Genomic DNA, 15301 nt, shown 5'->3' with positions numbered 1-15301 from the left:
GAAATATTTTCCCACTTCCCTGAGATGCCAGGAAATGTTGACTCTAACTGCAAAACTTAGGTCTTGCCCAGGTAGAACTTACCTAGCTTGTACTTCTTGTTGTGTATTTAACAGTTGTGACTATAGTTTGAGAATGTGGGCAGTCTAATGCCAGTCAAAGTAATTGTGCTAGTCAGTGTCCAGTAAAAAAACCTTTGAAAGTCTGTCCTGGGTTGAATGGTCATTTTAGTAAATACATGAACTCTTAGGGTGAAATCCTGGTCCTGCTGAAATCCATGGCAAAATATTAACAGCTAGGTTAAGGTATAAATTCTGCTGCTTTAGTATTGTCAGAGTTCCAGCAACACTGGCAAGGTAGGTATATTCTGCTAAGTGAGCAGAATTTGGCTCTCTGTTTTAAAATATTAACATACTTGGAAATCATTTTATGTCTTTTTAAGGTTCCTCACTCCGGCAACTTCAGGTGGTCTAACTGCAGTTAGCACAATTCCTAGAACAAATTTTCAGTACTTAGTTTTTCTAATTAAATTTATCATCTCTGTAAAGGTAGGATTCATAATGGAAGGCTATAACAGTTTCTGACAATCAGCTATGCTGAATTATAGTGGCCTCTTCTTAAGTAAGTTGCTACTGGCAGCGTTTTGGGGCAGGATCCCAAAGCCTGCAATTAATTTATAATTATGTTTATATGAAAGACCTGCTACAAAATAGGAAGAACATGTTGGTTCCTCGCCCCCCCCCCCCCCCACACACACACCTGAATTCTCTTGCATATATTAAGAGGAAAGTAAGGCAACTAATGAGTGTTGACCCTAGCTTGGAAAACCAGCTGCTATTCTTATGCATAACAGCTACAGTACTTCCTGCAATATGCTGGGGTGTACAACAGCATATTTGAGGGCAGGATGGAGTCAGTTCTTTGGAAGTTCGCGTTTCTTTACAGCTGTCCTTGCCCCTGCATTATATATTTGCTTTTTCAACAGGTCTGTATTTACTGTGTTGCTGCAATTTTGTGGACAGCAGCCAAATACAATTATCCACCTGATCACAAACTAGTGTTGCCAAGGAAACTAAAGACTCTTCTTCTGGATATGGCAAAAAGAAACTCTGAAGAAAGGCCTTCTTTAGCTGATGCAATTAAGGTGACTTGATGAAGCAGTTTTATAATATTAGGTGTTCAGTCATAGCTAGAAACCTATTTAATAATGAATTTGAATATCAAAATATTCATTTTTGGTTATGGCTTGATAGCTCATTAAATGGTAACTGTCACTTTTCTGGTTTTGTGCTTTAATGGTGCCCTTTAGGGTTAATGGATGTGTTTTAATCAATATTGAAGTTGTCAACCAGAGAGTTGGAACAAGTTAATAAGACCTCCTGAATTGGATTTTAAAAAATTTGAATCCTTTATCTTGACAGTGCTCCTCTATTACGTATCTTAATTGAGTGGAAATTTGTCTTAATTTAAAATGTTTCATATTTTTAGGTATGCAGTAGTTATCTACTTGAACGAAGTATAAACAGCAAAAAGATTCTGGCATTTTTGAGTAAATCTGCCTTCAAGGTAAGAGTAATTTTTTTTCAGTGTATTACATTTTTTCCAATTATCTCCATACAGCATGTTCCAGTAAGATTTTTTTTTTTTTTGCTGGTTGTGTAATTCTTTTGTTCTTTCAATTTTGTAAATTCGTGTAAATGATTAGGTGGTTACTCCTGTGGGGACATCATTAATATAAAAGTGTTTGGGTATTGCTGAGGGTGAATATTTTTCATGCCATGTAGGAATATAAAATAGATATGAAAATTGAATTCCATTTTTAGAAAGCTTTGCTGATTTCTAATGCCTGCTTGTAGCTATATATTCTACCAGCTACATTTAAGTTCACTGTATGTGAATAATTGACTTCCAGATTCTCTAAGTCTTCAAAGTAGTGTTGTTAAAATCAGTTCTAAATAGGGCACAGCTTGCCAAGAAGTTGGGTATTCTAATTTAAGGCTAGGACATTGGAGGAGTCTAATGTAGAATCCCTAAAACCCAGTTTAGGAGAGAGCAATTTTTTATGCTTTTGTTGTAGCTGTTGCAATGGAGCAATGAATTTGAATGAAGAATAAATATTTTGAGCCAGTGAAATACAGCAGTGTGTCAGACTTCAGCAAGAATTATATAAAGCTAAGAATTCAAGGAAAAGAGAGAATGGTGAATCAAATATAAAGTTTCACTTCTCTTTTTGGGTGCCTCTCTGCAGAATTAAGTTCTCCCCTCTTCCTGTGCATCCCAGTACAAGAAACATTTGATTTGAGTACTAAAAATATTGGAATCCCAAAGCATTTTTAGATGCTTTAAAACTAGTCTAGGATCTCCGTGTCATACGTGTTGTAATTGTGCTCACGCTCTAATATGGTAACCCCCTGTTTAAACAGAGAAATCTGGTTACTGTATTCTTGTAAATATCTCTGTGAATGAAAACTCACTATTGTAATGATTGTTTTGTTTCAGATATTTACATGGCAAGTATTTGTAAACCTCTTAGTACTTCCTAAAGAGGTACTTCCTAAAAACACAAAACAAACACACACTCAACTCCCTGCAAAATATCTAGTTAGGACCTCAAAATATGGTGATCTACATCAGTCTTCATCTTCAGAATTGTATCTTAGTGAAAGAATAGTAGTTCTCTGTAGTTCTCTGTTTGATTATACAGCTTTAGATCAATTTAATTTACAGCTTTATTTTTGCATTCTATTTAACTCAAATATTCTGAAGTGCCCTCTTAAATATAGATTTTTAACATAAAAAGATAATGAAATATAATCATTAAAATATTGCTTACATGAATGTCATAACAAAAAAGCTTATGCTAAAAATATTAAAATGTTTCATATTTGCATATAAATATACCAATTAACAGATTGCAATTTTCAGTGATCGCATAGCTATTATCAGGAGTGCTAGCATTTTGTACCTAATAATCTTTCTCTGGAAGACTTGACATAGCTCTAAAGCTGCTTCTTATCACTGTAAAGAATTGTAGTGTAACAAAATTGCTTAACCATTGCTAAAGGTCCTACCCACTTTAAGATATCTGCAGCCTTCCAAGTCATGCATGATATGGAAGGCTGTAAACCTGCACCTGTATTCCCTTTCTGTGATCCAACAAGGGCACCCACACTCAGCCTTCCAGCTCCCCAGCTGTCACTTCTTGGACAGAGACATGCATCTTTCTCCCTCCTGACCAGGGTATTTCCACGCTGCACAGTTCCCTGCCTAAACTGTGAATTCCCCAGTAGTGCCAACTGCCTCAGCGGGCCTGTTTTTATCCTCAGAGGCTATAAACCTCTTAATTACCCACATTACGTTTCCACGCAGTTCTTTCCAAGCAAGTACATTTATTCTTAGGGTGCAACCATTATAGAGAAAACATATTAAAAACACATAAAAGAACCTACACAAATGCTAATAAGAAAACGAGTACTTGTAGCACCTTAGAGACTAACCAATTTATTTCCTTTTCTTTTTGCGAATACAGACTAACACGGCTGTTACTCTGAAACCTGTCAAAATGCTAATAAGTTTACCAGAGATCACCCCCACCATCAGCACAAGGGTTCTGGTCAGTGTCAGTCCTTTCAACCCTTCGCTAAGGACTGGGGTCTCCCCTGTGAAGGAAGATCCTGTCTGTTTGCTGGATAAGAATGAAGGCCCTGAATCAGATCAAACTCAGATTATTTATCCAAGAGTCCTTTCTTTGTCTGCTGGTCTCTAGAGAATCCAGTTTGAACCAGTATATGCAAGTCTGTCCAGGTGATGGTGCCTCTCTAAGAGGTATTACAACCTGAGTGAATTTGCCTAATCCCTCCCCGCTGTTCTTAGTTCCTGGAGGGCTGTGGTCCCCCTCCCCCATGGAATTACATACAGTTCCTGGCCTTCAGTGGTACATTTGGTACAATACACATTAAGTAGGATATTGTAGCAAATTGGCATATGTGTCATACTGGACCATGCAATAGCCCTGGCCACCAGGCAATTTTCTAAAACAAAGCAGGATCTGTCCCATTCTTTCTGGTCAGCACTGAGCATGTATATGCCCGATACTCTTATCTTGTGTGCAAATTACAAGAAAAATCATTTTTAAATCTAAGCCCCATCTAGAGTACTCCATTAACCTACTCTTTCTAGCAGTGGTGTCTCAAGCAATGCCTGGCTTCCATGGCCCAGAAAAGAAAAGATTTAGAATGTCCTAAAATTCCTAAATCCTAATAGCCTGCCTCTACAATCTACTGCCATTATTGCCCAGAAACTCAGTGGGCTATTGACTTTTTAGATTTTCCTTCTTTATTTCACTTATACTCATCCTTTCAGGAAACAGAAAACAATACTAACATGACTGTCACAGGGCATGAGTGTGGAATACTGACAATACTGAAAATAGAATTTTCAAACATTCCGTAGTCTTGAATTTGTTTAAAAAAGTGCTCAGTTTGTATGAGCTTGGTACAAATAGTTTTACCAATCACAGAAGTTCTGCAGCCCCTCCACCTTCACCCCCACACAGTTAAATCATCCTTTGGAGATTACAGGTATACAAAGCAATGAAACACTATATTAAAGATAATTTCAGTAATAACTTTCTGAGGACTGTTGGAGTAAAGTACTTGCATTATTTGTTCAAACTATGGAACTCACTTTTTACTCTTAGGCTTTCAATGAAGAAATAAACTCTTCTCAAGATAATGTTCCTTTTGAGTTTAAAAATAAAAGAAACAAAATGGATGCTTCAGTGTCTAGTCTAGGTAAGTAATCCAGTTGTTACATGGTTATTCCTTTGTTCCAGAGTCAGAATTTACGTTATTGTATTAGACTTGCCAAGTAAAGTGCAACACAACTGTGGAAAAAATATCATGTTCCTTTATTTAAACAGATTATTTACTTTGTCTTTGTATTTTATAGGTATTGCTAGTCTTTGACCTAATCCTATTTGTCTTTCCAGGCTTTGTGCCTATTACTAGTGAAAGTAAGCTTATAGCAGTTAAAGGACCAGTGCCTTGTCAGACTTCTTTAAACAGTGAGACATGTACATTGCCTGTTGCATTCACCTCTTCTGCAACTCACTTTAAGCCTATTATACTGCAGCAAAACACAGAGCTAACAAAGTATGTATGTCCTAATACAGTGTAAGTTTAAATTGAAACTTCACACTTAAATCTAACATAGGTGTCCTTACAAAATGCTTTGCTTTTTTCAGAGGGACACACGCATCCACTCCTGAGCAACTTGATAGATATGTACAAAACGAAATCCGTATGGATGGTAACAACAAATCAGTATTTGTAGATGATATTGAAAACCATGCTGCTGAAGAAGTTGTAGCTGCACCTGAGATACCCAAGCGTGATTTAGACATACAAAACCATTCATCCCAAATACCTTCAAATGAGCAAAATCCAAGCAATATGGTTACATCCACAGTTGAATTGCCATCACCATCTGATTCCTTATGCAATTTACAAGAAAAGAACACTTTATCTGCGATTTCTTCAAGCTCCTCAGCTTGTTCTACACCACAGAGGCCGCCTCTTATAAATAACTCCCCTCTCAAACAGGACCCAGAGACAAGAGTGTTAACACTTGTACCAGTACAGTTAGCTGTATCAGAGCAAATACCAAATAAACCTCTTGAGTCAAAAATTGCTTATGATTGCTATAATCATTTGCCTGTACTCCTTTCAAGTACAATAGCAAATTATAACACTAATATAAATCTACAAAATAATTCCTTCCTTTGCCAACTACAGAATTATGAGCCCACTAAGGTACAGACAAAACATGATAAAATGAAAGCCAAAATCTTTAATTTGTCATTGCCTTCAACTAATCAAATTATTCAAACCAGCTATCTAGAAAACAAAGAATGTAATACTGAAGTAGGCAGTAGTTCACCTTTACCAGGACCCACATCATATTCATCAGTGAATCAAAATGCATCTTCTTCCTTCAGTGTAGAAATTTTATCCCAGCTGAGTGGGACAAATGACATTTTATTACAGAAAGCAGTGCATCTTATACAAGAAGAGTTTGCATTTGATGGCTATCTGGAGAATGGAGTTGAAGTTCTTGCTATGGGTATGTATACATTTATCTTTATATATAAATATATTCTTACATACAAAAAACAATCCTAAATAATCATATTTTATTTTTTTAACAAGGTAACTATATTTTCACCTTAAAGGAGCTTAAGTTTGACACTTTCTGTGATGCAGTCTCTGAAAAGTTTTGTGACCTTTATTGGGATGAAAAATTACTGGAGAATCTTTACAAGATAGTAAGTGGGCAAACGATTCCACAAATAGGGTAAGTGTATACTTCCATTCCTTGTGCTTGAGGTCTCATTTAATGCTTTTTCTGGGTCCAAAGTGCATCAGCTTCCTCACAGTCTGTAGCTAAAAGTGGGAAAGAATACATCCTCTCTCCACCTGTACTTTTACTTGTTTCTTGCCCTTTGCACTATATAATCTTCTCCCATTTTAGAAGACTCTTCATGGCTCTCCCCACATCAGACACATCAACCATCTGTCAGAACAGGGGGAGCTCTTGACTTCCCTTCCAGCTCTACATTTTTATGACTCTGTAAATGCTCTGATGCATAGTGGTAGACTTAAGCAGATCCTTGAAGTTAAGCATGTGCTTAAGTGTTTTAATGAAATGTTTCTAACTTAAGCTGTTCTTCATCTCTGCTGTTTCATAGCTGCAGAATTTCTGTATAATGCATTGTCGCCTAAATACTTTTCCCTGTTTGCATAAATTGACTTGAATGGCCTGTGGAATATTCAGTGCTTCCGTTTGAAAGATGCTGTACAGTCAAAATTCAATTGTATTATTCCTACAGTGCAACTTGCACATTTTAGTTTAGTTGTTTGCATTTTAATGTGTAAGCTCAAACTTTCATTAAATACGGGAGAAAAAATTGCATGGCTTCTCCTTCTTGTTTTAGGCACCAGAAATGAATGCAACATGGTTTAGTTTCCTCTGCACAACCTTCTGTAGTTTACAGGAGACTGGAAACTGAGAACACAATATTGATATATACCCTTATGTCGTATTTCATCTCTGATATTATCTGTCTTGTACACAATTAAGCCATTCGTATTTGTTGCAGCTTGTAGAAGAGACATGTTTGTAAAAAATCTTTATTGAAAATCACTGCAGGCAGCATTTAATGCATTCACATAAATAATGTTTTTTCCTCGTGGTCGGGTTTTGGTGTTCCATGCCTATAGACTGGATGTTTGATCAGGAAGTTTACATACCTTTATAGCTGGACTCTAGAACCTTGTATCCTTGAAAGACTTTAGTTCTAAAAGTCCTTTGCTGAGAGAGAGAGAGAGAGAGAGAGAGGATTTGAAGGCATCCAGAGTTGAGGTCTATAAGACCTGCTGGTCTGATTGTCCACGTGGGTTAGGATTTTCAAAGGCCCCTAACATAGCTATAGACCCAGAAACCATTGAAAACCAGTAGGAATTGCTTTCCAAATTCTCATGGTATCTTTGAAAATCCCAGCTTTGAATGTTGTGGAGGCAACATACTCCTCCATTGTGAGTGGATTCTTGAGGTATCTGAATCAGTCACCTTCAGCATGAAGTGTTGATGTGATGTGTAGGGCCTTTGAAAGAGAAAGGAGAACAGAACAAGCATCATCCCCTTCACCCAACAGAAAAAGATAAGCTCAAATTTTGGACCCCAGTGAAGAACTGCCTACAACCTCTTCCTAAGATACTGCATTGCCTATAAAAAACCTTCAGCTGCAGAGCATGGCAATTCCAAATTAATGGTTTAGGCGCTCCTGTGAGTGATATTACCTTTTCCAATACATTTTATCAGATTTCATAATTGAAATTTATGGTAAGATCCTCCCTTGTGGATAGGGTGATGACATGTCCTCGCTTACTGGAATTTTTCCTATTTCATATAACCATTCTGATATCCTAGTTTTCAATATATTCCACAGATGATCTCATTTCTGTGCCTCCTATAACTGCTAGGCAGTTGGTCCAACCATTCATTGGCCATGACTTAGCAGTTCAACAGGAAGCAAAACTGAAATTCTTTCCAAGCTGAATTGCTGAAAGGCATGCATATGATCCCACCAATGTATTAAGTTGCTGTAGAAGACAAACTGGAGTGGGGAAGAGAGTGGGAAGGCAGATGAATAGAGGAAGGCAGGAGAGCAGATAAAAGTGGACCTGCCAAGCCTGTCTTTCAAACCTTGTTGAGTGAAACAGAAAGGTGCAGTTTGGAAAAGGAGAGTGAGTAGTAGTGGTAGAGTGAGGGGGGGGGGGAAAAACAGTAAGCAAAAGATAAGAACCCTGAGAGGGGGTAGAGAATATGCATAGAAGGAAGAAGAAGAAAAATGTGGTAAGAACTGAAGACGCGTGTGTGTTGGAGGTTAAAATTAATAAAAACAGCCACACCTTCAGGGTATAAGGTAGAAAATACACTAGAAGATGGGAGGCAGAATGTGTGGTTTGGGTTTGTTTGTTTAACAAAACCATGTTTAGTTCATCTCAGAATCATGGTTATCCTAAATAGGAATGGCTTGGAGTGAGACTGCTGCCCAAAGCATGACACTATAATGCTGATTGAATCCTGAGTGGAGGACTGCATTGAGACAGTTTGCTGTTTAGTGTAGTACTTTGTTTAAACACAATCTGATGTTCTTGGGATTCTGTTAACCGTTGTGCAGCACAATTGGTACTAAGATAATCACTGCACCTTACCCAGTGTATTTTGATGTTCTTAAAGCCTTTTAAAGTCTTCTTTATAAAATAAAACCTAAAAAATACATAGATATATATTATGCAGCAGATACATGTGACAAAGTTCTAGCACACACAGTGGTTTGATCTGTAAGACCTCATTTTTATATTTAAGCTTTTCCTGATATCAGTATTTAAGAATATGAAATGTTAATTGCTCCCTGTCCCATTTTATTTTCAGCGTAACTGAAACAGATGGTTCACAACGTGGCAGCATGTTCCACAGTTTGAAGACATCTGACAGTTTTTTGGTCAGCAGCAAACAGACAAAGGGTGAGAGAAGAACTTGTGTTGTTAGACGTTTGTGTGAGTTGGGACCCCACCAAGGACTACAGCCTGTAGGGACGGATCTTTATAGAGTGCCTGTAGGACAGCACTTGCCTCTGAACTTGAGACAAAGCAAACTACAAAGTATCTGAAAACGTGTTACTATATGGTGATACCCTGCAGGGTTCTTGTCTACAATATCTAGCCTACATCACAGCAAATGTCATTTAGCAGGTTACCAAATTTAATTTAATTACTTACTGAAGCATGTTATGAATGCTGAAAAACTCTCAAAGTCCCAATTACTATATGTGCTTATATGCTTGTTCTTTTAATAGGTGTTCTAGTGGTGTGCTTTGATGGGGGAGGGAATCTGTTACTATGAGTTAGAACAGTTTCACTGAATCAGTTCAACTCAGTGTGTCAAGTTTAGTTCCAAGGAGAGCTGAGAGCCTTAGTAAATGCTTGTAATTCCTTACAGACTACTGCAGCAATTGAGGGTTAACTGAGAGGTGAACTAATGCTGATTCTTCTCTGAAGTCTCTGATCCTGTTATTGCCTTGTCTGCTCAGCATGGCTCATCAGAATTTAAACGTGTTGTACTGAATAGTAAAATAAGTGGCCTAGCAAGCAACCTTTCAGTTTAAAAACACACACACAAAAACAACCAACCTTTTTACAAGGCAATGTAGGTTTTTTTGTGCATAATTTATCACCAGTGCTACATAATACATCAGACTTAAAATGACCATTTTTTACACTTTTGGTAAAAGACCATGTCATAAATATAAAGGGAAGGGTAAACCCCTTTAAAATCCCTCCTGGCCAGGGGAAAAATCCTCTCACCTGTAAAGGGTTAAGAAGCTAAAGGTAACCTCGCTGGCACCTGACCAAAATGACCAATGAGGAGACAAGATACTTTCAAAAGCTGGGAGGAGGGAGAGAAACAAAGGGTCTGTGTCTCTCTGTCTATATGGTGCTTTTGCTGGGGATAGACCAGGAATGGAGTCTTAGAACTTTAGTAAGTAATCTAGCTAGGTATGTGTTAGATTATGATTTCTTTAAATGGCTGAGAAAAGAATTGTGCTGAATAGAATGACTATTTCTGTCTGTGTGTCTTTTTTGTAACTTAAGGTTTTGCCTAGAGGGATTCTCTATGTTTTGAATCTAATTACCCTGTAAGGTATCTACCATCCTGATTTTACAGGGGTGATTCCTTTACTTCTATCTACTTCTATTTCTATTAAAAGTCTTCTTGTAAGAAAACTGAATGCTTTTTCATTGTTCTCAGATCCAAGGGTTTGGGTCTGTGGTCACCTACGCAAATTGGTGAGGATTTTTACCAAACCTTTCCCAGGAAGTGGGGTGCAAGGGTTGGGAGGATTTTGGGGGGTAAGACGTGTCCAAACTACATTTCCCAGTAAACCCAGTTAGAGTTTGGTGGTGGCAGTGGATATTCCAAGGACAAAGGATAAAATTAATTTGTACCTTGGGGAAGTTTTAACCTAAGCTGGTAAAAGTAAGCTTAGGAGGTTTTCATGCAGGTCCCCACATCTGTACCCTAGAGTTCAGAGTGGGGGAGGAACCTTGACAGACCACATTCATGAAAATACCAGTTAGAAAGCAAATGTGTAAATTAGAGAGGAGCTACAGATGTTGATGATTACATACACTATGTGTGTGTGTGTGTGTGTGTATCACGTGCCTTCTTTTGTGGGGTGACTCACAGAGTCTGCCTCCTTGGGCTGTGGAGCACCATTTAAAGTATGTGTGGGGGCATAGATTTGCCCCACACCTGACCCTCCTCTTCCCCTTCTCAGGTGTCCCCATCAGCAGCCTGACCACAGTCCCCAATCCCATGAGTCCCTCTACCCAGTGGCTCCAGATTTGAGTTAGTGGCATTGTGACTTGGCACCCAGGACCACAGTGAAAGGTCTGAGTGGCACTGTGACACCCCTCCCCCTCCATCATGACAGAGGAGCAGGTGTGCTAAATTTGAGTCAGTGGTGTTGTGACCTGGTATATGGGGTTGTAACGCCACTCAGGATTGGCCCAGCCAAAATATGGTCAAGCTGTGGCCTGGGTGCACCAGAGCCTATGGGCCTATTACTAGTGTTAGCTAAGGGAGGTGTCCTCAACTCAGGTGGTTATGAAACTGTTTTCTGGAGTCTGACATCCATTTCTGCAGGTCAGGTGACTGTCTTCAGTGAATCCATGTGCTGAATTGACTTTTTGAGAGAAAGTTGGCCTGCTGCAGAAGCCACAGCCTCACTCCCACAAACTCCATTCTTCATGGTCTCAAGTTGGGAAACCTCCCAGGCTTCAGTACTCCTAAATGTGTGTTCTTCCAAACATGGTGTGCAACTTCACACTGTGATTGCAAAGCACCCACAAACTAATCCATTTGCAAACTGGAGTGATTTTCCTGTGTGACCAAACGTTGGTTGGGTATGATTAACATAGTGTTTTAAACTCTGCTTTCACTTGTCTTTAATGACAAAGTTCACACTTGCATGGTGTCATAAATATGTTAACCCTTCATACTGGCTCAGAATGAATATGTACGCTGGGCCAGGTTTTCATACAGTGCCATTTTGCTCTAAAACTGGCACACCTGGACCCTGGAGAATTATTTGGGCATATGTGGGCCCAGGAGACCCTCTGGTGGGCATAGTGCTAACATAACGGCTCTTATCCCACATCTCTTCTATGCTGCCCTGTAATAGGAAAGAGGAGTGTGACCAATCATTGACTGTCATTTCAGTCTCCTGGGGCTGTTAACAGCTGTTGTAAGATAGAAAAGGCCCAACACAGTTTAGGGGATTGGTCCTGTGTCCAATATCAGTAAGACCTGCTGAGTGCCAAAGTAAGTTTGGTACCCCAAAGTCCCCTTTGTTAACTTGCTCGGTGTGCAGTTTGGCTCTAGTGAGGACCTGGCCTGCTATGTATGGCCTCTGTGTTCTTTGTAAAGAGCTTTGAGACCTATAGATTATAAAAGCTAAGCACTTATTTACTTGTGAGTGCATATGTTTATGACCCACATTTATTTTTGTGTGCAGCCTCTGTCCCAACCTATATATTTTAGAGCTGCTGTACATGTTCAGCGTGCATCTTTATTGCATTTTACAGAAACTCTTGAAGTGAGGTTTAATAGTTCCACACTTTGACAATATTTTTGACCTTGGGCATTTGAAAGTGTAGTTACATAATATTAGTCTTATGCCCTTTAAACTTATGGGTCACCTGTTTTTTGTCACTCTATTTGCCAGCAAAGTGCTAGTATCCTTGGATTACTCTATCCGGCGGTGGTTGTCATGACAACTGACAGTGCCACAGTTACAGGGCATAGGTGGCTTGACAACTGCTTTTCATATGCCTAGCATTTAAATCTAAAAAAATAAACAGAAATTTAGATATGCTTCTATGTATGACTGTTTGTTTTTGTTCCTTTTAAAAGGGAAAGAGAGACAGGTGGCTTCTGACACCAAGGCAATGCCCACTACAGATATATCATTGGCTGAAATGGACTTGAATGAGCTTCCACTAGATAATTTTGAAAAAGAATTGAGACTGCAGAAGGTTATATTAAGAACAGGAAAGGGTGGAAGTTGTTTACAAAGTAACGATTGTCTCGGTCCTGACTTCATAGAAGAGAATAGAGAACAAGAAGAGGAGACTTCTGAGAATAATTACCCTGTCTCCCCCAGCTCATCTGACTTTCAAAGTTGTAGTCCTGGTTGGAACAGTGCATTCAACGGGGGTGAATGCTTTAGTTCAGAAGTTTACAATTATGTGAAAAAACTTGGAAAGCAGGAAGTAAATCAATCACAAAATATAGATTCAAAAAGAGTGGTAAGTACTTTGATTTATGAAAATTCAAGATGTATTGTAATGCTTATTGATAAAAGTAGGATATTTAACCATAAAAACCAGGAAGTGATGGTCCTCTTTTCCCTCAAAATGTTAAATTAACATACAATCCTTTATCCAAGTAAGCTTGGTGCATACAACATAATATTAAAGCATTTTACAGCATAAGATTAAATTAAATTGATAATCAGATATGGTAGTTCATTACTTTTCTGGAGAAATGGTATATTTTGGTTTCAAAATAAAATCTTGTATAAACTGACAAATGTGGCTTGATATAACTATATGCCAAGTAAAAGAAAGGTAGACAAATCACTTTATTCTTCTCTCTTCCTCACCATTAACATGAGTGGTCTCTTTGTTCCAACTTTTAAAAATTTCTTAAGGAAAAGCTGAATAATTTTGTGTTGATGAAATCTGATATGGTTAATATATTTAAAATACACTTGTTTGAACCTATGATATGCAGATTATTAATTACTTGCATATTTATAAATTTACATATAACAAGCTTCAGCATGTAATCGGCACATCCTACCCAAAGCAGTGGTAGGGGTAGGATATGGAGTGGTAGAAACCTTTGGCAAGAGTGGCTGGCGGGGAATAGCTTGATGTCTGTCTAGGGCTAGCTTGATGAGTGGCTGATGGGGAAAGCTGGGTGGGTGCTGAGTTGCTGGGGGGTAGTTAGCTGTGCCTGGGATTGGCTGCTTGGGTGTGGGTGGGTGAGATTGGTGGTGGTGATGGTGGGACTACTGCTGGTGGTTAGGTGGCTGGTGGGATGGCTGGGGAGTGGGTGGTTGCTGCCAAGCAAGTACAAGCAACACTCCTATATACTTTGTCATTTCTTACCCATTTACATAACATGTTTGTCACTGTTTTTTGCGGGGGGCAGGGGTTGGCCTTGGGACTTCCTAGGGAATTTCACCTGCTTACAGCAGGTCTGAATTGGGCCTAAGTGTCTTGAGTCATTAATATCCAATCACTGGTAAACCCTGCATCTCCATCTGGTTATACAAGAATCTACTGTTCTCTTTGAGACAAGGAAAAAGAAATTGTAAAGGTTTATAGGTCTCAGGTATAAGTTGTAATATAGTGTGGCTCTCCACCCTTGCCATATGAGGTTATGAACATAATGAAATTGCATTGGCCCATTGAAGTCTTTGCCACTTGTTGATTCTTATCTCGTAATCCAAAATGCTGCATTATTGTACAAAATAGCTTGGTAGTTGAAAGGGAGTTGTACAGGAGAGGAGGGATGTAAATTAGATGCCACACTGAAAGCTCTGACCCTCAAAGCAGGGATATCTTTAATATGGAATAGGTTACATGGTCTTTGTGTTAGCACAGACTTCCTTAGATGGCTTGCAACCTAGTTTTAGAAGTAGCATCCCTGACACCAAGAGATTCAGGGCTTGTCTTCACTGTAAACTTAATTCAAGTTTTAACTTGAGTTTTTGGCCTTAACCCAAGTTCCTTCCATACCAGAAGATCTTAATTCAAGTTTCATGGTGCTTTTAACTCAAGTTGGCTGGTCCCTCCGAGGTATAGGCTAAAGCTTGAGTCAGTGTAACTCATCAGCTGCTGACACAACCATTCTGTAATGTGGATGCAAGCTAGCTCAGTTTGAATCCTGCTGCTCCTTCATTGCTTTCCCACAATGCCTTCATGTGCCTCAAAAGGACCAGACTAGTTCTCCCACACACAATTCACTGGGAAAGAATTCACAGAGAAACTCCGCTTACTGCAGCACAAAACCATGGGATATGCCCCCAGAAGTCTTAGCAACACAGAGGATGATTGAGGTACCATTGTGGATAGAGCAGCTTGAGTGTTCTTTTGCTGTGTGGCCACTCGCGCTTAAGAGGAGTAATTCGAATATAGACAATTCTAGTAAACTCATCAGTGAAGACATACTCTGTTGTCTTAAAATGGGTCTACCTGTCTAGAAAGTGCTATTAATCCTGCTGTCTGATTTATCTTTGTTCTTGGCCACTGTGAACAATCTATTGGATTTGTCAATATATTTCTAAATAAATATAACGAAGTGCAACTAAGTAATCAGAAATAACAGCTATAGACCTATTTGCTTCCAAGTAATTAGTTGAAATACCACTTGGTCCACTCTCATTGATGCTTTGGTGTATGTGAAACAAAAATAATAACCTCATTTTAGTTCATTGCAATTAACGCCTTTGTTTGCAGTCTCGGGAGGGAGGTTAAGGATTGGATGAGTGTGGAGGTTCAATTGTCCTCCTTTCCCCCCATGTCAAGGTGCGGGTACATTGGTGAAGCAGCATGAGAAACTTGACCTACGATTGTTGTGTGTTGAAAAAGAAAACAGACTTCTTCA

At 38.8% G+C, this 15301-nt stretch overlaps 1 protein-coding gene across 1 annotated transcript in view; it reads left to right on the top strand.

Annotated features, from left to right (window-relative positions):
* KNDC1 (kinase non-catalytic C-lobe domain containing 1) overlaps nucleotides 1-15301 on the top strand; it is a 128718-nt gene that overhangs the window by 71697 nt on the left and 41720 nt on the right. Inside the window, exons 10-17 of the mRNA XM_073353950.2 lie at nucleotides 984-1142; nucleotides 1487-1564; nucleotides 4698-4791; nucleotides 4989-5151; nucleotides 5244-6121; nucleotides 6208-6352; nucleotides 8996-9087; nucleotides 12539-12933. Coding sequence (XP_073210051.2) covers nucleotides 984-1142; nucleotides 1487-1564; nucleotides 4698-4791; nucleotides 4989-5151; nucleotides 5244-6121; nucleotides 6208-6352; nucleotides 8996-9087; nucleotides 12539-12933 — 2004 coding nt within the window. The remainder of the gene's footprint in view (nucleotides 1-983; nucleotides 1143-1486; nucleotides 1565-4697; nucleotides 4792-4988; nucleotides 5152-5243; nucleotides 6122-6207; nucleotides 6353-8995; nucleotides 9088-12538; nucleotides 12934-15301) is intronic.

The sequence above is a fragment of the Lepidochelys kempii genome, chromosome 7 (genome assembly GCF_965140285.1).
Source record: "Lepidochelys kempii isolate rLepKem1 chromosome 7, rLepKem1.hap1, whole genome shotgun sequence".
In the NCBI taxonomy this organism is placed as follows: Eukaryota; Metazoa; Chordata; order Testudines; family Cheloniidae; genus Lepidochelys; species Lepidochelys kempii.
The sequence above is the reverse complement of the archived record's forward strand: the minus strand, read 5'-3'. Positions and strand labels throughout refer to the sequence as shown.